Source organism: Centropristis striata, chromosome 10 (assembly GCF_030273125.1).
Source record: "Centropristis striata isolate RG_2023a ecotype Rhode Island chromosome 10, C.striata_1.0, whole genome shotgun sequence".
NCBI lineage: Eukaryota > Metazoa > Chordata > Actinopteri > Perciformes > Serranidae > Centropristis > Centropristis striata.
Genome location: NC_081526.1, coordinates 15,940,246 through 15,963,218, shown reverse-complemented (window position 1 = coordinate 15,963,218; position 22,973 = coordinate 15,940,246). Strand labels below are relative to the sequence as shown.

General features: G+C 39.8%; 2 protein-coding genes across 3 annotated transcripts in view; one reads left to right on the top strand and one right to left on the bottom strand.

Moving 5' to 3' along the window:
• The window catches only part of clybl (citrate lyase beta like), a 59,054-nt gene extending 54,813 nt beyond the window's left edge, over positions 1-4,241 (bottom strand). For both annotated transcript variants that reach the window (XM_059343518.1, XM_059343517.1), the window contains exon 1: positions 4,195-4,241. In XM_059343518.1, the coding sequence (XP_059199501.1) occupies positions 4,195-4,238 (44 nt within the window). In that variant the 5' untranslated portion in view covers positions 4,239-4,241. The remainder of the gene's footprint in view (positions 1-4,194) is intronic.
• Positions 4,242-19,600: 15,359 nt separating this feature from the next.
• On the top strand, positions 19,601-21,312 carry si:ch211-184m13.4 (uncharacterized protein LOC798560 homolog). Its single transcript, XM_059343437.1, has 3 exons — positions 19,601-19,961; positions 20,560-21,074; positions 21,148-21,312. Exons 1-3 carry the CDS (start codon positions 19,601-19,603, stop codon positions 21,310-21,312), a joined length of 1,041 nt encoding a protein of 346 aa, XP_059199420.1.
• Positions 21,313-22,973: the final 1,661 nt, after the last annotated feature.

Below are 22,973 nucleotides of genomic sequence, written 5' to 3'. Positions count from 1 at the left end.
GAACAATTTGTAGTATATTAAGAGTGTATAATATCAAAATTTCTGTCTTGCTTCTAATCTCTTTTACAACTGAGAAGACATAGCTCTTAAACTTCAGGCTGTGCGTCCATATGACCAAGCTGAAAGAGCTGGTATTAGGAAGACACCAGGAAGTCTCTAATGCTTCCAGTCAGCATGAAGTGCCATCAAAATAAAATTCTGCACAGTAGCTGCTGCTTTAAAACAACTGGGGCAATTGAAAATCCCCCTCCCAATTTATGCCAAATGCCACTTTATAAACATTCTAGCATGACTGCCAAGTGTCTGCACTGCTTTATGCCCTTTCTCTTAATTGAAAACGTTATAGGGGTGCATTACACTTGGGGTTTTTATAAGCTGTGCTATAAAGCCCTAGCAGGCCCTGAGAGGGGAAACTGCCCATTAACTTATAAGGTCCAGGCCTTGGCTCTCTTAATTGACAACCTCTAGGCTACTTTCATCACTTGTCGACTTCATAGCGGCAGTCAATGCTTCCTCCAGGATGCTGTTGCATCTTTGACACGAGGGTGTTTGTGACAAAGAGCAGTCTGCCGCCAATGCCAGGGCGAGGGCTCTAGGCTGTCCATAAAACAAGCACACACATTCCTCCCCTAGCTCCAGCCATCTGAGAGGGCTGCATTTAACCATGTAGGTACTGCTTCCCAGAAACACCAGCCAAAATTCAACATGAATCCCATTGGAAAAGAAGACTTTTTATGTGCTTATAATTCATGTAAATCTACACATCACATACCATAAAAATATATATTTTTTTAAAACTCCAGAAAGACGCTTCCACTTTATAAAGAAATGAAAATACTAGAAGAAAAATGTGAGGTGCCAAATTAAAGGGTATTATTGAGAACAGGAAAGTATTTTTTTAATAATCTTCTCGGGCTATAACCATAAGCACAAACAGACAAAGACACACGCGCAGACAACAGGCTGGCGTGACAGTCACTTCACACTCTAATTTGGCAGGATCATCAGCTTTGTGCCTCTGGAAATTCATGTGCCTTGAATTAGAGCCACATGTCACAACGTAGTTGACCAGCACAGACACATTACTAGAATATTAAACTCACTTAAGTTCATTATAACTGACATTCAAACTGTCCAATGTTTCTCATTATACCTCCTATGAGACTTGCGTGACAATTAAAAGGTAGAGGAGCACTGGGCAACTTTGACTGCTGGCCATCTGTCACTGAATCTTATGACGTAACCCTGCAGAAATCCAGACAAACCAATACACATGTAAGAGCTCGTATTCTTAAAGGAATAATTCAGCATTACACGTTTATAAAGTCAGGGGACTTAAAAGAGACAGAAAGGTCAAAATCAAAGCAGCTGTGGCTACATCCTGACTTTTAGTCCCAAATATGAGTCAACCAAAACCACTGGATCATAAATTATTTTAATTATTATATACTATGAGACTAGACAAGACTGCAAAACTGTTCATGCTTTTGTGATATCTTAATCTAGCTAAAATGTGTCCAATACTTTGGTTTATAACCAAACTTGTCAGACTGTATTAGGTCATTGTGTGCAATTTTTTATGAAAATATTGGAATTTTTAGCCACACTAGCTGCATGGATAAACAAAGATAACCTTTGTGATACCTTCTGATATAGCTATACTTTGGTTTATGACCAAACTACTGACATGATCCCAAACTGTACATTGAGTTTAGTGCCTTTCAGTCTCATAATTATAAAAATAGTTCTAAATATATGCAGATTAATGTGGAACCACATGCTTACATGTGTGACTTCTCACCTTAGTGTGAATGATAATAAATAATTAATTTATTAATTATTCAGATATGCAAACATTCAATACTGTTAATAGGCAAGACTGTGACCATAATGTTTCCAGTTTAGATGACTGGAAATGTTCGAGTGTGCAGACTGAATGAGAAGGTCCTCTACAACAACAACAATTGCTCATGATAAAGTAACTCAGTTTTAATGAGGGATGTGAAGCAGCTTTGTAGCAGACAGAGCAAAAACCCTGTGGTTGCACCATTAGAGACTGCCAGAACTTTCATTTAACCAAAAATATGAGTCAACACATCTGTTGATGTTGACTGTTGAACTAGACTGCGCTAGTTTAAGCAAGATGTGTCTAAAAAAAACTATCAACTGTACATTAAAGGAGTTGTAGACATTCAGAACAAAAACAACTATTTACTAAGTAAAGATAAAGTCAAGAAATGGCGTCCTGGCCGGAGAATGAAGCCACACTCTCTCCGTGTATGTTTTACTCTAAACTTTTCTGTTCTTTGTTGACAACAAAGACGACAAATTGTTGTGGTTTCCGGTCCAGTCGTGAATGCATATTAGTGCATGTGAACCCCTGTGTGTATGTTCTGCAGCGTACAGCCATTTTAATAAAACAAATGAAATGCAAGCAAATTAAAAGAACAGCTTGAAAACTTGGTGTGTGCAGCAAAAAGAAGTACATTGCAACTACAGAAACACTGCTAGTCAAACAGATAACCAGAAAACTTTAAGGTTTTGCCAACTTCTTTGGTAAGATTATAATCATGCAGTCAGAAAATACAACAGCCAGGTGCAGTGACTTCCTGGAGTCTCGTCATCACAGTGAGGTTGCAAGGCAACCAACACTTCACTGGAAGATGCTCTGCACAGAAGTACTGAGCAGATGGAAAACAAACAGTCACAGAAAAGCACATATTGTGGGGGGTTTACACCTCTGTTTGTGTGTGTGATTAAACAAACTAGATACAACATGTGAGATGCAGAGATGCTGGTAGGGTGTTTTTTCTGTTGTTCTGTTTACCCTTGCTTCCAAGCTAGGCTAACCACCCACACAGGCATAACAGTGCTGTTGCTCCTCTCATCTAAAGGGACTTTCAGATACAAAACGATTTGAGCTGCAATGTGGCAAGTTGTTTGGGGCCGTAGCAAAGAACAAAGCTAAATAGGCAGAGTGTAAAACTTATAGTGGGACTGCATAATTCTGTTGTTGCCAGCAACAAAGAGACATCTGTCTTCTGTAACAACAACATAAAAAAACATGCATAATACACAGTCTACACAGATTTCTTACTATTGCTACCTGTTAAAAGATACCAAAAAATGGGGTTTGAGACTGCAGTTGTGTTGCGATCTTCTTTAACATTAACTCAGAGACAAAACAAATGAGTGTATTTCTCAAAATGTTTAACTATTCCTTTAAAAGCTGTGGCGTATTGACCTCTCTTGGCCTGTGCTTAAGAAACATGCATTAGACACATAATCTACACATATTGCCTACCCACAAGCTACCTGTTTAAACACACCTGTTATGCATATACTTGCTGTAAAACATGTTTCTAAGTGAGGCCTTTACTTCATGAGGTCCCAACAGAAGTGCAAATGTGTGCTGTACAGTTCAGGAAAATTAAGACACTCACAGTATTCCTACATTTTGCCTTTCCTACCTGGCTGGCCTTTGCTGTGGCCTTTAACTTTAACTCAGAGAGAAAGCAAATAAGCGCAAATGTTTAACCATTCTTTAAAGCCACTGTAGCACAGGCTGCTTTAAATTGACACTATTAGATTAGTTGGTAATAGTTGACACTTGAACATGACAGAGCCAACAAAAAAGGTTCAACACTTTTTTCCCCCATCCCCTTGATAATAAAGAAAACGGTGGAAATACAACAAAAGACAAAAACTAAACACAAACCTCGACATCAGACTAATACTCAATTAAAGCTGGCAATCAACCGTTTACCGCAACACATTTGCTCTCTGTTATGTTAACTCTTCTGGTATTAATAACGTAAAGCATCTTGTCTTTCAAACTGAAGCGCTGTGTGGCAAAAGACACAGCAGTGTTTACCTCCTGAGGCAGAGGTTGTCAGAAGCTCTGTGCACATTTCCCGCTTTTATAAGCTCACAGCAAACACCTAGCGACACAAAAAGAGTGTTCCAAGTCATTTTGTCTCACATAAATGCGATGACAAACGATTATATTGTTGAAAACATTGTTGCAAACTGCTGCACCTCTACACAGCCAGCAAAACATTTGACCGACAGCTGCTAACGTAACACGAAGGGAGCCTTGTCGACAGAAGTTAGCGCCATTACATCTTGTCGACTGAGTTCCTGAGCACATTTAGGAGAAAGGGGGGTTATAAAAACAAACATAAAGTGACTTACTGAGGGGTTAGTCGCTTCACAGCTCTGGCAATGTGCGCCGCCATGTTTCCTTCGATGACGAGCTAACAGAGCAGACAGCAATTGGATGCAGGAGGAGTTTCCCTCGCATAGTTTGAGCTCTGTGATTGGCCACAGGGCTGAGAGGGGGCGGGCTCTGGAAGCTTCCGAGCACATGGGAATGTAAACAGTGGAGAAGTAGTGGTCAGTGTGGTGGTGATGTGAGGAGGGAAATGACCTACATATGTATGATAAAATGTAATTATTTTACAAGATAAGTAAGAATTAAGAAAGAATACTAACGAAAGTGATATTCTAGGATTTACTGCCTCACAGATGGTCTATGTCTACTATATCTCTGGTGTCCTTCTGCACCATGACAGGGACAGGCTGAAGCTTGCAAAAGGAGGGACGGAAAAAAAGAGAGAAGACAGATTTGAGCACAAGACACATCGCCCCAGGAGTTCTCTCTCACAGCAGTGGTGAATTACTACCACTAACATCAGCCAGGTCCAAGTGTGGTGCACAAATGACATGCAATATTTGCCATGATTAAGTCAGCGGGGGATTTGCTCCAAATGTCAGCTTTCAGAGGAGAGTCTTTGGGCAGCGGGTCTATTCAAATGAAGTGAAAGTGCTGCTGAACTTACTTTGTTTAATGAAGGTTGGAGAGCCAAATTAATTTGGTGGTAGACCTTGTAGTAGAAGTAGAGGAAATGTGTCAAGTCCTTGCTGACCATTTCAGCTTTTGATTCAGCAGGAAATGTCCTTTAACTGTAGTTTTCCCACCAGAAAGTCTGAGGGTTCATGTCATTTTCCACAAGATCTGAAAAAACACCACATATCTGTGTTTCACAAATTAATGTTATTCTTTTTTTATGAAATTGCTCCTTTGTTTGTGCATTTGTTTTTAAGTACTGGAAATTGCCTCTTAAAGTTATTTATATAAGAGAAATTAAGGAAATATCCATCTGTATTTAAACTGCAACTCACAGATATATGGAACCTCTAATAATCACTTGTGGACGCTGCTTCACTTTTAAAGGGCCAGAAGCCAAAAATGTTGGGAACCACTGATATAATGTGAATATTTGTGAATGTGAATATCCTTTTTTTTCTACTTTGCAGGTCATTTTTGCTGGATACGAATTTCTTATATTAATAATTAATTCCTTAATAGATGTCTTTCTCATTCTCTCAAAGGCTGACGACAGGAAAAATATGTTCCAAACAAATGACACTGACATTGAAACATAAGCAATCACCCTATATCACAACATCTGAAATTACTTATTAATTTAAATAGGTGACTTGTTTTTATCATAGACTGTATAACAGAAATGCACAGCGTCCGGGCCTGAAAAGTAAAGCTAAGGGAGTAAGGTCTCACTGCAGCCTGTAGGACATGGACATCCAACGTCCAAGTGCTGTCACGTGACGACAAGATGGCGGACGCCTTGTCTATGCTCATTGATAGTGAGTGAATTAATATTTTTCATGAATAATTATTGGAACTTTGGTAAACGATACATTTTAACAATGTATTACAATGTCATGGAAAGAGCGTGGTGCGTTCACATGCGAGCAACATAAATGTAAACAACTAACACTGGAAGTATCCGATGTTAATTAGTTAGTCATCCTCGGTAATTACATCTTGTTGCACTTTCATTTCCACATCAACATTGTGTGCCAGTTAGTAGGAATTAGCAGATTACGTTTACATTTTTGTAGTTTTGACACCAGAACTGTGACATGAATATGCTAAACATTTCATAATAAAACTTATTTAATTAGGACTCTTGACTGCATTATTTGGGGTAGACAACTATTTAATTATTAATAATAATTCTCCAACAGAAACAAACAAACAAACAAACCAATAATCATGGTCAATTATTCGGTGTGGTGTCAACAAACTTACCAACAAGTAATAATTGTATGTAACTCTCCCGAGCGATTAGCCAGTGACTTCAGCGGGGGAGTGGCAAGTGGAATCATGTGACAGCACTTGGACGTTGGATGTCCATGTCCCAGAGAACTGTAAAGCGTCTTTGTGTACCCTGAAAAGCGCTCTATAAATAAAATTTAGTATTATTATTACAGGACACAGTGAGACATTTTAGAGCTAAGGTGCCCTAAGCCTGCATTCTTTCTATTGGCCAGCAGAGGGTGACTCCACTTGTTCCAAAAAGGATTGATTGAGTACCTTAGTAAACATTTTCCAAATATGCTCATGGTCTACATAGCTGTTCAAGTAGTCTTCAATACAGCTTGATGTTCATTTTGTAAATTAGGATCCCATTTATGGGAAAACAGACAATAATGTGTATGTTGGTGTGAATAGTGTCCTTGAGTTGGCAGTCAGATCCACCCTTTCATCCAAATATGGGCGCCAATAAACCAAGATGGCGAAAAATACCAAATTTGAGGCATCAAAGCAGTGGTCCATGAACCAACGGGGTAGGTCACAGTGGCTACGTCCACTTCTTTTATACTGTCTGTGTTTATACAGTAAATCTGAATCATGCTTGTCTTGTAAATCTATGATCAGGTATGAAAACTTGGGGGTTTCATATAGATTTCATCCCAAAACAAAGGCGGCTTACGTGCACATCCATTCCTACATGGGATAAAAATGCATTGGAGTTGGAAAATTCCATCCATGCGTTACTTAGAAACTACTTCTTTCCCTCCCCCTCCTGTTCATCGAACACAATTGTTGTCTGCTAATCCAGTTTTGATAGCATTTGGCACACTTTCTTTGGATCACAGCAAGATGCTCAACTTCCATTCTGGTCTCCCCTAGGAACCTCTGAGCCCAAGAAAGCAGCCGACACCAGGTCGCGCCAGAGCAGGGGGGTTCTCTGTATCCTCATAAAGCACAGAAAATTATTTTTTGATTCAAGTCACCCCTTGCCACACACACACACACACACACACACACACACACACACACACACACACAAGATCACCAGTCTGGTTTTTAATTCCAGATATATGCTGAATATGTGTTTATTCTTGTCAATCTGTTATGTTGTTAAATGTTGCAATCACCTAATGACCCCCCTGTAAGGCAATAGAATATAAAATATTATGTCAAAGGCAAAAGCTTTTCGCCTTTGTCCCCCTTCTGTACTCCCTGATCCAAATGGACAATGCATCACTAGGCCTTGATGCCTCAGAAGTCTGGGTTCATTAAAATCTTGAATGAGTGCCAAAGCTGTAGTCATAGATAAAAGGAATATGAAAGGATAACGAAATTTATGGATGGCAAGTCACCACCTCACCCTGGCATTTATAATAAACAAATGGTTTCTGTTTCCAATTTAAATTTCTCATTATACTGTGACTTTTGGAAAATGTGTTTTGATTTACCAACATTTTATCTGAAAAACTGTATAATTGATTAGATTTACATGGCTCTGATTTTAATGCTGATCGCCTGCCTTGCCCACCAGCCCCCACCAGCCCCGACACTCCACAAAACAGACTGATCTGAACTGCTCCTGAGGCACACTAACATCATATAAAACAAACCTACATATCAAAAAGCTTTTTATGATAAAATAATTGGCTTTAACCAGCATAGAATCCAATTCATCCCTTTGAAAGAAACTTCTGTGAGGGCACCAAAAAAAAATGGTGAGATAGACTTCACAGCCTGAGTGAGATGGACATCAATGCAGTGTGCCAGCAATGGCTATATTAACCCATGGCTAAATCCCATCACACAAATGTCAGTGTATCCGTTATGAAACCATGACATTTAGATCCAAGGTCTCCATTGTGGTTTTAGAGGGAGCTGATGTTTGTCCATTCTTTGCATCCATCAAACCCGCACACAGCCTCACAGCCTACTGTACTCTTAACACAGAAAGGTTAAAGATCATAAGGGGTTTATTTATCTAATTTTATTGCATAATACATGGTGTGGTTTATGTCATTTTTTAAGGTCTTACGTCATTATTATACTTGGATAGTATTGCACAAAATACATGATGTTAATCTTTTTAGTTATTAAATAAACTTTTTTAGTTTTAATTATTTTAACCATGGCAAATACATAAAAAGAAAGATTTTGGTTTGTGGCAATTTGACAATATAACAACAGATATCCTGAAATGCTTTCTATTAATTGGCTTTTTTTTATTTATTAATTGGTTATTCATTGTTGTTTCTATATGGTCACCCATAAAGTTGGAATAAAATATTTTTGTACCTTTTTCCATGAAATTATTGTGATTTATTCCTGACAGATAAAGTGTATATCTTCTCAAAACTTTATCAAGCATTCTCTTCCAAACATATCACAATGAAAATGAAACCACAATTAACAGGATTGTGTCTGAAAACAAAATTCAGTCTTTTTTTAATGTATTTTATTTTAAGAAGTAATTATTACCAATTGTTATACAATATATTAGTTGTATATAATGTTGTCTGATGTCTACTGTACTGCATGTTGATATTTTGGCACTTATTTTGCACACAAAAAATCTTCACACATCATGCTCAGCAGCTGTAATATTTCAGAGACCATCTGCTGACTTTCCCTGTCCAACCTCCCCAAACATCACCACTATCACTGCAGCACACTAGGAAAAGGCCCAATCTGACACATCACGACCCTTCATGAGTCATGTGTAATGAGAAGCAAAATCCACATTCAAGAACCGGACAATGTGTCATAAAGCCCTCATGTTAAGAGTCCAACACCTATAACCCACTTGGCTGAAAATCACGAGATGTTTAATTATTGCCTCCTTACATTAGCTTGGATCTCCCCCCTCAGGCATCAGTTTGGGGGTCAGGCTGTGGGGTGGTGGGGATGAGAGGGGGCCGGGGACTGGTGGAGATGGTGAAGAGGAATAAAAAACCCTTCATTACAAGATCTCTCTCTCTCACTATCTCTCTTTCTCCTACCGACAGCAGTCCAGATCAGGAATTACAAATGATATCATGACAATTTTTCACGCTCTTCAAACCAGTGATGTTTTACCGACTCATTTGCTATGATACCTTGTTACGGATCCAGCTGTGAATCAGGGACGTGTCATGGGGCTAGAAGCCCACCTCCTGCTGAGCCTGGCCAATGACCTGGAAGGCAATAGGGGATGCCAGTGCCTGCAGCATGTGCTGCACTGACAAAGCAGCAGGGCACCGTCAAAAACCCTCTCATACAAACTTTGCAGATCACTCCGTTTTTAACAGATGAGTAAGCACTGGTGCTGACTTTTTTTTCTCTGCCCTAACACAAGGTTTATGGATTTCCCTTCGTGAGTCTCTGGCTCTGGTTGACGCATAGCGAAACCCTTGCCCACAAGGGGAATGGTGTAGGGGTGGATCTGGGATAGAAGGATGCAGATAGCATGTGGCAGGGTCACTGCGCAGGTTAAGCAACAATTCAGTTGAGTGCCTGTAAAGGAAGGGGAGTATGGTTGGAAAAGACCAGCACACCAGCTAAAGAGGCCATACAATCCAGATTAAACTTTGGCCTTTGAACATGAATTACAACATCCCCTGCACACACTCAGTAGTGTATGTTTATGGAAATATGCTTGACTATTACTTATCTTTCTGGGAACAATTTAGAGATATTTGTCCAAAAGCACATCAATCCCAAACAATAAGGTATAATCCAATGAGACAAAGTAGCAACTTAATCCATTCATTAATTTTTGCATTCTTCAACAGGAATTCAATGAGGTTAAGGTTGTTTGGGTTTCCAGATGAGAGCCCTCACGCAATCCCAGGCCCTGATGACTTCTGCATTACTAGAATGATGCGGCCGGGACTGATGGAGCTGAGAGTGTCAGGAGGCATTAGCCTTCACAACCCAAAGCTGGTGGACAAAACCAGACTGCGCCCCCTGACCCAATCCACCGCCAAGTTACTGACCCAGCAATCATCAGAGAAACAGAGAGAGAGAGAGAGAGAGAGAGAGAGAGAGAGAGAGGGATGGAGCAATACTAAAAAGGAAAGTGATGTGGAAGACCAAAGTGAGAAAAAGAAGATGAGTACACATTCACATTGCAAGAAAGAAGGCAGAGAGCAAGAACAGGAAAGACAAATACTGAGCCTCTGACTTTTCTGCATGTTACCCAAATCACAGGAAATGGTTTTAAGGGCTTTTTTTCCTGTTCGGTTCACTCTGATTCCCCCTCTCTCACTTCATTTAACTGAATTAATGAGCAGGTCCAGCCAGACCTCAGAATATTAACTTCTTGGGCACCCGTTATTTTGTTGAGGCATTGAGCTTTTGTTGTTCAGTGATTACGGGGATAATTCAACAATAAATAAACATGTTTTATTTCAAATGGATGTCTCAAAGACCGGTTAGGATGCAAAGAAACACAAAAATCATAACACAAGGCTGTTTTCAGGATCTATGACTTTTCATGTGGGCAGTGGCTCGCTGGATGTAAGCTTATGAATGAATGTTCTCGTAGTACTCCTCTCAGCACACTGACGCGGAACAAGCACAGTGGGATGGTGGCCTCGCAACACGACACTGGCGGACTGAGAAACACCTACATCAGAGAGGACCTAAAGCTGTGTACACATGGTTCACCTCAGGACAGACCTGCTTACAGTGCAATGTCAATGTTGGACTCCCTCTGTGCACCCTGTTGAATGCACCTCTGTGATGGTACAGTAGACGGTGTTCCCATAGCATGCTGCGGGCTATATATCCTACAGGACGGAGCATTATAGCAGTGAAAGCGGTTCAAAATGTGGTGCTCTTATTTAACAGTGAAACCCAGTGGCACAGATATGCCTGCTTATTTCCATATGTTGTACATCCCCTCTGATTTATGAAATGATATGAGTTCATTCATTATTCATATTGATAGTGGAGTTATTACCATTTTCCCCATCAGGCTTGCCACTGACACCATAAACATTATGAAATCACAGTTCGCCCAAGGCATTGCTGCTGCTGTGAAAAGTGGTCACAATTGACTAGTTAGCACGGGCATGCAGTACACTGGAGACAAGCACTAAATGCCATACAAGTGACCCGTGAATTTTTAATACAAGCAAAGTGGTGACAATAAGACAAGTGACAAGGAAGAAAAATGACTGTGGAACTGAATATCACTGAGGCATGCTCCGCTTCAAACTCCGGGCCGAGTCCTGTTATTACTGCGCCCTGAGCAGCACAGGAGCAACAGTACATTCAGCCATGACCTCAATGTTAATGCGGCCCAGGTCCAGAGTTTACTGTAGTCACACCCGTGCAATCAGCAGGCTCCATTTATAGATTTCCTACGTTGATTGTAAAGCTAAATTATTTTAAAATGAATGAGAATTTCACACCGCAGCAGCCTTACTTGTAAGCTAATTTGTCACAGGCTTATCAAGGCCTATTCATCACTGATCTAGTAATTACCAGAATGAGCTACAGGATAACCCCCCTTTGCCCCCCCCCCCTTCTTCTTTCCCCCCAGCGATGGTCAGCCTGTAAAACCAGGATGTGTTGGCACCTTTATGATATAAATACTCACACACCCTGGGCATAAGAAATCTGTCAACAGAACATTTGTTTTCCATTTTTCACCACCCAAAGCACTTCAAGCTGAGGGGGAAAAAAGGAGACAAGGCGTTAAAAATGTACCGCAACACTAACTATTTTGCCCCTTGGTGAATTTTGGTGCTTAAACAGATGGGGCTCGAATTGGTCCCCTTTTATTTAGTGCAACAGGATCGTCCGAATTTCCATTCAACAAGCTCTCACCTCCACACGTGCTCGGTTGTGGTTGGCACATGCAAATTAAATGCATATACTCGTACGCGGTACATTCACACATGCTTGATTATGCATGTGTGTGGACACACATATAAACACATACATAGCACCTGCTATCACAGCTCTCCCTTCCTGGCCATTCATCACTAAACTTTTTGCTGATTGAAAAGCACAAGTGCATGTCAAGTGAACTGAAAGACAAGGGATGTCAGAGGTGCGTGAGCTGACCCACGCATGGTAGTAAGCTGTTATGACCCCCCTCCCTCCCCAATCCACCCTACCGTAAATAGATCAAAGCACATCTGTTTCTGTGTCCAGCAGCCACACATCTATAATTGCAAACTGGCCTTAATGGCTTAGAGCGACCCATCAGATGCTAAGCAGTTTAGACACAGGAGATGCTAAAGCATATGAGCGGAGTGCAACCATCAGTAATCACTGGACAGGGAGTTCTCTGGAGCCACAGTGTCTGGTCTCTAGTGGACTGAAATAGATATCACAACTTCAGCCCAGGGATGGAGGCCTTGAGGGGCCGGAGCTGACCACACAGCTGGGATTGTGGAGCAGCGGTACAGCAGTGGTCAGAGGGAGGGGATCAAAGATGGAGAGTGTAGAGAAGAAGTTGGGTAAAGATTTAGAGTAATACGGCTCAAGATGGTATATTCAAGGCATCAGGAAATTGAGTTAAATGGCCTAGTAGACACTTAGAGCTGCTATTTTAGGCAAAAAAAAGAGAAGCCAGAACATTAAGTGGTTTGAAATGAGGTCTGGGAGAGTCCGAGCTTGTCTTGGCTGAATGGCGTTAAGTATTGAGTGACGAGAGAAGCCTCAAGTTGGCCAGTTGTCACAGTGTGACACTGATTCGGCCTAATGAGCGTAGTGCTGTCACCACACATCTGCCTCTCATTCACTTGTAGAATCTGGCAGACTCAGAACCTGCTGGAGTCACTGCTAGATGCTGGAACCAGAGACACTGCCACCTCACTGCATCAGCCCTGGCTGCCAGATTACAAAGAACCGAACAAAATAACTTGTACTCGTACCACAGAATCAAACATAACGACAACAAAGCACACATTTTGAGTCATGCCTTCTTATCCACCGTTAAATGACAAGGCGTGACAAGAATTGCTGCACTTGACAAGCAGTAAAAAAGTTTGATCGACTGAAGAGCATCAATATTTTATCTAGATATTACATTGTTACTAAATAAAAACCCTAGTTTGTCTTGTAATCAACTTGATATATTCAAAAAAGTGTCTAGACTTTTTAAAACCTTTTTTTTTTCTATTGACTGATATTTGTTTGGCTATATATTTTTCTTTTTCTTTTTTGCGTGTCTTTTTTTGCGTGTCACAATTACATGACGGGTAAATTCTCACTCAAATGATACCCCATCTGTATCTTACAGTGGTTCATGATAACAAATGCCACATATTTTTTGACTTGCTGAATATGATTCAGCAGCTGAAATGTTACAGTAATGGAACTGGAGTGCATGTGGTACATGTTAGCTTTTCTGTTGATCAGAAGAGACAACAAGACAACGAGAAAGACTGTATGTCCCGTATGTGATGATGATTAGGTCGTGGTGTCTCTGATCTGCAGAGGACAGCAGTCCTCCCATCTGTCCTGACTCTGAAGGCGTCTCTGTAGACCGAGCAGCTACTCAAAAATTCCTCATGGGCATCCTCCTGGAAAATAGCACAAAGGTTTACTAAACATCATTGTGGCGGTGGCACCAATTATTGTTAATATACATCAAATAGCCTCAGCCGAGTCCAAGAAACAGACTGATCACTCCAATGACGGCAACTGTCAGTCTGCTCTTGAATGAAGAGAGCTGTTGAAATAATTAGTCCATGCCCTGTGAATAAAACAATAATACAACAGTCGAGATGACATGCAAAATATGCACATCGCCTTAGATGACCTGAAAACCTGCCACGGCACAGACCACAGAACAAGGGCACATCTTCAAATGCAGCCTCAGTCACTGGCCACAGATGAATAAAGGCTTTGTTTAAATGTACTGTGTACATGTTGGGGCAACATCAGTGAAGAGGAACAGTGAAGGGAAAAAAATGCAGCAGTTGTTGGGACATCTTTTGTTTGACACATTTTGATCCATGCACACTGTCTGCTTCTATACAGTCATTAAAACTATTAAAGGGAAACGCCACCTTAATTAAGAATTCAAATATGTTATATGTATTTTAGCTCTCTCAAAGCCAGAAACCAGAGAAGTAACCTTGTGATGTCAGAAGGTATAAAGTCTTGAGCTATGGATAAAAAGGAGACTGATTTTGTGGACCCACTAAGGCTTTTATCCACAAATGAGCTTTATTCTATTGTAGTGTTTTCATTTGTGAAATAGAAAATGTACTCATATACTCATCTTAAATTCATCTTCAACATCTTGCCCAATTTATTGTGTATGGAGCCGTTCCACACTTCATGCTTGATAATATCACAAATTCAGTTTTAGCACTCTATTTATCACCATTTTATGGATTTGGGAGATCATGTTTACAACTATTTTTAGACTGTTTTAGACCATAACAGTAATAATTCTGAAAATGTTGTTCCTCTTCAAGAGTTTGCTGCACTTTAAGTTTGCATTTCAGGCTTTATTAATTTGAAAACATAGTAAAATATTTACCCAGTCCTTTTTACATTTAAACATTAACTTGAACACTGAATCATATCACACAGCAGAAAAGCACACCCAGGTCATACATGTGAATTAAGAGAAACAATAATTAATTAATAAGTTAAAGAGAATATAATACAATAAAAAACACCAATAGAGACAGAAATAACAGAGGCCAAAGGTCAAAGGAACGATTATTTTACTGCAGATCCTGAAGAAGGCGCTGCTCAGCTTCACTGCTCATATTTTATATTTTTTTTTAAAAATTACAGAAGTACATAGTAGACAGTTATGTCTGACCTCCTGTCTGCTAGTTTCAGTTCCTGTATCAGTGTCAGTATCCATTCTGCTTATAAGTCCCTGTCCAAGCCACTAAATCCTTGCCAGCCCCAGGGGTGCTGCACTGTAGCTGACCATCTGACCTTTACCACCTATAGAGGGGAGGGGGAGGATCAATAATGTATCAAACTTCTTTAAAATAGCAAAGTAATCTAAAATTGATTAAGTCAATCGAACTACAAAAAGTTATGTGTCTGTGTTTGCAATATGTGTTTTTGTTGTCAATATAATTAGTTTTCATGACTTAAATCAAGTACAAGTGCTCAAATTACAATCCTATAGAGGAGTATTGAGGATATAGTTTGTGATTTTTCAGCAATGCCTAATTTAAAATTGTTTTGCCCATGTTTTTTTGCATTGAAGCAAATTGCTAGATTGATCTTTTTTTCGATTAGAATACACTTAATTCCTAGAAAAGCAAAATCAAGGTTATTTTTATGGCCACTGCACTTGTTGGAAATTAACTGAAATGATTAGTAACAACATTATAGGCTCTAAGAAATAACTTTCCAACACTCTCACTACTTTTTATGGCTTCCGTGTACTTTAAAGCTATTTTTATACTGCAGCACAATATCATTAAATGCTGCGTTTTAGTTGTAACCTAAAATTCTTTCTAAGCCTTCAAATCTTGATGTGTGTTTCATTGTGCTGCCTCGTTTTTCTCTCTGAAGTTCCAACAAAGCATTTTCTGTCACAATGTTTTTGATAAAATGCCCAAAACCCAGGAGCAACTTCTGAGGTACTAAAATGATGCCTCTGGCACCAACGATCAGACCACTGAGAGTAATTGAACTTAATCCTTTTTCAAGTTTAAACAATCAAGAATCCCAAAATGTGTTCAGGCCAATCAGAGCGTACCATCTGTGGGGGCTCTTGTGAGTTGTGTATGTGTGTGATGAGCCCATTAAACTCATGAGTTTAAGTAGCATAAGATTTTCCCTAAATGCCGTAGGAAGGCTGAATTCACAGCATGTCCGTGAGTGTGAAGTCATGAGCAGTTCAAACGGACACCGGGCACAATGAGCTGGTGTGCGTTTTTCACAACCAGCCACACTAGTGTCAACACTGTGACATGTTAGATTAAGAAAGACTCACTATGAATGAAAGGGGCTGTGGACATCATTTAATATGCTGTCCAAAGACACCTGTGACAGCACAAAACGATCCTTTACACGCACACAGTACAAGAACGCCTTTTTCCTCGTTGCAATGCTCTTGTTTTACCCTCACCCCAGATAAAGCATGCAGAGTGAAGCAGTACAGTTGTCTCTGTGAAGCAAAGGGTTTAAAAGTGTGAGCTGAAAAATAACAAATAGCTCATCAGTGGTAAAGGTGACAAGCGTGAAGCAAAGTGTGAACAGAGAGTCTTCACGCGAGCGTTGTGGAGCAGAGGGACAGGGCCTGAGCGGGGCAGGCGGTGGCTGATGCGTGTGAGGGGGGTGATCGTGATGATGAGAACAGACACGAGCCACATGAGGCCCCCCTGACAATGCAGGAGTCCCCTGCGGTATGTCCAGCAGTCTACTTATGCACGCACACACAGATAGATAAATGCACACAAGCACGCAATTTTAACACTACTGCACTGAATTTGTGCGGCACAAATACTAACAAAAGTGGAGCAAGTAAATGTACAATAAATTAATGTTTAAAACCTGGAAGATATTGCTCAAATTTATTTTGTTCTTCAGTATGAATGGTGATGTATTATATTCTGGTTGTGATTTGTAATGATTGCACACCCTCTAGTGGTGTAATGGTTTATAGCAGTTAACTCTGCTTTGCAACTGTATACACACATTTACAGTGTTTGTTGCATTTGTATGTAAATGTATTAAATTATTTTTTTTTTCAATAATACACTCCAACAGTGTTTTTATTTAGCTGCTGACTGTACAGACAACAGTGAAGTTGGTTTGACAAACCAAACTTAAATGTAAACTGTGTGGGGGAAGTTTCATACACAATTCATTTTGGCAGAAAAAAACATCCCAAATTTGGTTAGGCATCATTTGTGGAGCCATGCTGGCTGGTCCTCACGCGTTGTGGACACCAGAAGTCATTCCCAGTTTGCCTCACCAACACACCACTGGTCCCCCTCCACTATGAGGGTGCCTTTAAAACGATATGCCTTCTGGGGGTTGTTCTTTTATGGGCGACAGTTGCACCATTGACTATTGTATAATTCTCTTCAAATCAGTTTGTTCCCCCCCTCCTCCCCCCGTTTTTAGCCCACCCCTGACTTAACAACCAGAAAAAGGTCACATTTCTGAGAAGTGACTTCTATGCATGTTCCATGCTGGGTCGTCACTTTCAATTTCCTAAGACCTTTCATGTCACACACCTATCACCCAGAAAAGTGCTAACACACTACTACTACACACTAACATGTGCACCATTTATATAATGCTTGTGTAATATTTAACATAAAATAATATAATACATTAATATATAACAGAATATAATACATATAACATGAATTACTCCAATATTGTTGCAGTTTAAAGCTTTTGGTTTCACTTTAAAACCATCAATGGGAGCAGGTTTGCGCAGAAATATATTATGTTTGAGCTGAACTGGAAACTAAAAGTTATTGCTGTCTCTCAGTATATTTGGGTAGTGAAAAGAAAAATGGCATGCATGAGCAGAAGTGATAATCTCCCTTTTCCTACATCCTCCTGTGCTCCTGTCATATTTAACACTGACAGAGCCTGAGGACACCTAGTGAGCACTCAACATACGACGTGTCTTTTCCTTTTTCCAGCGCACCGTTCAGATGAGATGTTTAACTCCGCGCACGAAATTAATGGAGCATGAAATGTAGGCCTGAAGTGCAGCAGGCTCCTAACCTGCAGGTGACATTGTCTACATGAAGCCCTTATTGTGACCTAAGTGAGCTGTATTATAACTGCATTTGACTGGTGACAATTAGTGACCTTTTGCCTTTCCAGCAGCCATCCATTTCAATTACACCAACCCGGAGAGCTTTGGTGGGCGAGCAGGATGAGATACTGTAGCCAGTGTCTGTCTACTGTACTTCTATTGTTAGCCTGGCCACTGTACTCTACTATTAGTCTTAAAATACGTTGATATGATTTAGCACCCTGTTGGGCATGTTGTATCAAATTTATATTCTATAGGCTTAAAGTGATAATAAGGGTTATTATGTTGTATTTTTATCTACTTTAATACATTGCATATCTCTTCTCAGCAAATAATCTTTTTCATGAAATATTTTCTTTGTCATTAGTGCCTACCACTGGGATAACGGTTTTGTTTGCAGAAGTGAAACTACTGCATCTTCCTCTTGCTGGAGCAGACTTACTTTGCCACATTTTTACATCTCTAACTATTCTCAGAATTTAACATCATCTTCGCATGTTTTTAATCTTTTGAGAGGGTTGGTGGTTGAGATGCATGTAGATGTGAAATTCTTCAAACTGTTAGTGATTCATCCACACATCACAGGATTGTAACACCTATTTTTTTTAACGAGCCACAGCAATACATCAGCTTCCTTCTATATCTTCCATCAGCTCCACCTCAGGTCTGCCTGCCTTCACCTCGGCTACATCGAGTTCAAGCCTGAAAACCTCAGAGGCAGGAACATTTCATAAAACCTCAGGCTTTATCACTTCATCTAACCTTTTCTAAAAACATGCTGCAACAACTGCAAGCAGCAGTGCAAATATGTTCCTCGTGTTATTAAACCTTAACCACTGAAACAACACGTCCTCATACTTAAATAACAGAAAACATTGTTTGTCAAGGACTCCTTTGACTCTATATGAGTGTATTTTAATTACAAAGGGAGCCAAGTATGAAGTAAGGTGGCCGAGTAAAAAGATAGAGAAAGTTCATTAACAGTGAATGTGACAGGTGGTGGCTGGGTCAAACAGACACAGGACTTACACCCAGGAAGCTGTGTGCAGTGAAAAGTCAATTTATTTTAACATAGCCGTTGTTATATGGTTAATTGACGTCCTAATGTCATGTGTTTATTGTCTTAAGTACATGTGTGTAAAACATGTGGCTGTGTGGGTGTTTGTGTTAGCCAGTTGTGTTGTTATGAAGAAAGGTGTCAGCAACAGCAACAAATGTGAGAAAGCAAAAGATCAGTATCAGTATCAGTATGATACAGTAAATGTCATCATATGCATAATGTATACCATTAATATTCATGTAAATGCATCATACCACACAATACTGTTTTATGAAACATGCAAACTGCATTTTCCCATTGATTCCATATTAATTTTGTTATAATATAAACTACAACATTTAAAGGGGGCTATATAGCATCACATGTTGAGAAATTGCCCATGCAAAGTTATAAAGCAGTCTACTGTGCACAGTGCCTCAACTAACTACTGGGGCTTCTGTATAACCAAGTTTGACAGACATATGATGTCAAAAGGGAGAGGTGGGATTTAAACACTGCATCAAACCTTTCCAGGGGTATTTCAAGTGTCGCAGCTCAATTTACAACCACAACCACCAGACTCAGGATTGTAAACACTGAATTAACTCAGGAACCCTCACTTTGCTGTAAGTACTGCACATTTATACTATGATGATCCAGCTCAGTCGTCTTGTGTTATTATGCTTATGCACACTTGTTTTCTTCTGCAATGATTTCTAATTTTGATCCTTTTCTCTTAATGACAGGTGAGATGGCTTTTGAAAACATCACCCTGGACTCGGCTGAAAACACTCCAAACCAGAGCGGTTGTGATGTGTTAGTCTACCAAAGAGCTGCCGTGGTCCTCTTCCCTATTTTCTACTCTGTGGTTTTCATCATCAGTGCATGCGGCAACAGCCTGGTTCTCTATGTGATCTTCCAGAGGAAGCAGAAGTTCAACTCCACCTCCATCTATTTGGTCAATTTAGCACTATCTGATACCTTGTTCACACTGGCGCTCCCTGGCAGAATTATTTACTACATCCGCCACTATGACTGGCCCTTTGGTGACCTTCTCTGCAGACTGACCACACTGCTCTTCTTTGCAAATACATATGCAGGTAATATTTGTGCATCTATTCCTAATACATTGCCATACATTTGAGGATGTCTCTGTTTGTTTGAACAAATATAATGATAACAAAAATAGCTCATAAGAGTTTAATTTAAGAGCTGATATCTAGCCATTTCCCATGGTTTTCTTAATAATAACCAAAATATTTTTTAAGAAAACTATGGAAAATGTCTAGATATCAGCTCTTAAATGAAACTCTTATGAACTATTTTTTGTTGCTATCATTATATTTGACCAAACAAATGTACCTTCAGTTGTACCAGGCATTAAAATGACCAATAAACTGAAGAAAACAAAGGCGGTCTAATATTTTTTTCCATGACTGTATATGCAATCATATTGCATATACAGCGCATCAGTGCATCAGCATTTACATGGGACAGGAAAACAGTACAAGCTTATGAGTTCATTTAAATTTGCATCAAACCTTTATATACTCCAAATATATGAAGTAAAAGTATCAGATTGGGACCTTGATGGTTAAAAACATTTGATCGAAATGTATGATCTTGTGAAATATCCATTTGTTTTGCGTACATTAAGCACAAACTACTGTACTTGCATATCCATTATATTTCCACCAGGCATTGGATTCATGACCTGCATCAGCCTGGATCGATTCCTGGCCATGGTGCATCCACATCGGCTGCAGTGTTTGCGCAGCGTGAGGGTGGTCCGCAGGTTCTCCTGCCTGGTCTGGGCTCTGGTATCCCTGCAGATAGCTCCTCTGCTGTTCCGCAGCATGCTGCGTGAGCACCAGGGAAGACGAACCTGCATGGAGTACTTCAACTTTGACGGCTCCCGCTTCACCCCTTATGTCCTGCTTCTGGCCTGCGTCATCTCCTTCTTCTGTCCGCTTATCATCATCATGGGCTGCTACGCCAAGATCAACCTGAAGCTGCGAGCCGCAGCCAAGCAGAACTCTGTAACAGGCCGATCGAGGAGGAATCACAGGGCCAACACCATTATTCTCCTCATCTTCCTCACCTTTATCACATGCTTCAGCCCTTACCACCTCAATGTCATACAGTTTATGTCCAGAAAGATACACCACCATGTGACCTGCGAGGAACTGAGGGCCTTTAAAGTCTCCTTACAAGTAGGTATTGTTCCTTTGATTTCAAAATATTCCGCATCAATTCTCCTTTTTATAATCCATCTTCTCCCTGCAGATCACTGTGTCACTCATGAACTTTAATTGCTGCTTGGACCCAGTCATCTACTTCTTTGCCATTAAGACCTACAAGAAGCGGGTGCTGAGCCTGTTTAAGGACTATCTGTATACTTCTGGTGCCTCCTCCAAAATGACAGCTGAGAACAGCAGCAGCAACACCTGAGAGAAACCACAACCGAGCTTACAGGATATATAAGTATAGGGCAGTGCCACAGAGAAGACCTGGTTTACTTTCTTAAACCCAAAAGGTCTATTTTAGTCTCTCTTTCTGGCAGTGACTAACAAGTCCTTCACTTAAGAGATTGTGACAATCATGCATGTACATATGCAGTAGAGGTCCATCATTTTTTTTTTTTTAACTAAAAGTTCCAGATCTATTGTTTTTTTTTTAATTACAAAAATGTGTATTTTTTTTAGAGTTAGGGTTTTTAGGGCTTTTTAAAAAACCTTGTTGTGGTAATTAATGCAGTACAGCAGCAGTTTTCACTTCCTTCATGTAGAGAAACTCATGTGGACCGAGTCATGTGGGAAACATTGTGTGTGTAAGTTGAGCTAATTTGTTTATTATTGGAAACTGGAGCTACTAAGAGATAAATCTGTGTTCTGTTCTTCTATAAACCAAAAACATCTTCGATATGGTCCCTGCAGTATTATGCAACAACTTTGGGTTATGCAAAAATAAGAACATGTCACACATCTTTCTTTCATACCCACATCTGAGTTGCGTGTGGGAGTACGTAGATGAACACCATCACCACTTCCTCACCCACCTTTCCTGCTCCCCCTCACAGGCCTCATTCCAGCTGGGTCCCACATCTTGTGGTGGGGTTGCTGCAGTGTGTGTGTGTGTGTGTGTGTGTGTGTGTGTGTGTGTGTGTGTGTGTGTTATAAAAGCAAGCAGGTGCACACTGCAGAGTGCCATATTTAAATTTAACCTTTAACATTTCCGGAGTTTTTGGAAAAGCTGCCCGATGATTTTGCATAAAAAAGTAATTGTTCTACTGGTTTCAATGATTTCTGGTGTGTTTTTATATAATTGTACAGTTGATCTATTTGTCAAAATATTAAAATTGTTCATTATGTGGTCCCTGAAAGTCAGTTATTGAGTATACAATATTATGCATTGGATGAGAAAGGTAACAATTTGAAGAAAACTTCCCCTCTCAGAATATCATAGTCCTGATCTATTGTTAATATAAAAATACTGAATTTAACAGTTTTTAAATGTGTCTTTAGCCTTATTTTATTATAATTTTGATTTATTACATTTTTATAAGCAATAGGTATTCAGTGTATTCAAGTACGGTTTATGGCTCTTAGAAAGTTGCAGATCGATATCCGCTCTTAAAATTCCCTGAAAGGGAAAATATTGGATACTCAAAGTAGCATTATGAATAGTATTATGGTTAACTGGCTGTGTCACTCAGATACACTTGAACTTGGACTGCAGCATCTGTATGTGGCTCATTCATTTGTCTGGAAAACTTTTGTTACATAGAAAATGTGTTAAAGTGTTCTGAGTGAGGACGTTAACAATAGTTAATATATTATTTCCCATACTGTAGTTGCCATGCACATAAAAATAAAGATTAAAAAAACAAATCACAAGAAGAACATTTGCGATGAGCATTAAAAATATGTTTTCACTGAAAGTAGTCCTCCATTTCACCCATCTCTAATCTGCGGGGGGAACTTCAATGCATTCCATTTTTTATCACTCAAGATTGCTGAGATTGGTTTGAACAAGCTGATGTGTTTTTTCCGTTATACCAGACCCTGAATAAGAAAGATAGAAATATATTTTTTATTTAATACATCTAGTAG

What these genes read in the sequence shown, in the direction of transcription:
- si:ch211-184m13.4 (XM_059343437.1), top strand. Translation starts at nt 19,601, where the DNA reads ATGACAGGTGAGATGGCTTTTGAAAACATCACCCTGGACTCGGCTGAA. An exon ending in CTTTGCAAATACATATGCAG is followed by an intron (nt 19,962 to 20,559) that starts GTAATATTTGTG and finishes TATTTCCACCAG; the next exon opens with GCATTGGATTCATGACCTGC. An exon ending in CCTTTAAAGTCTCCTTACAA is followed by an intron (nt 21,075 to 21,147) that starts GTAGGTATTGTT and finishes TTCTCCCTGCAG; the next exon opens with ATCACTGTGTCACTCATGAA.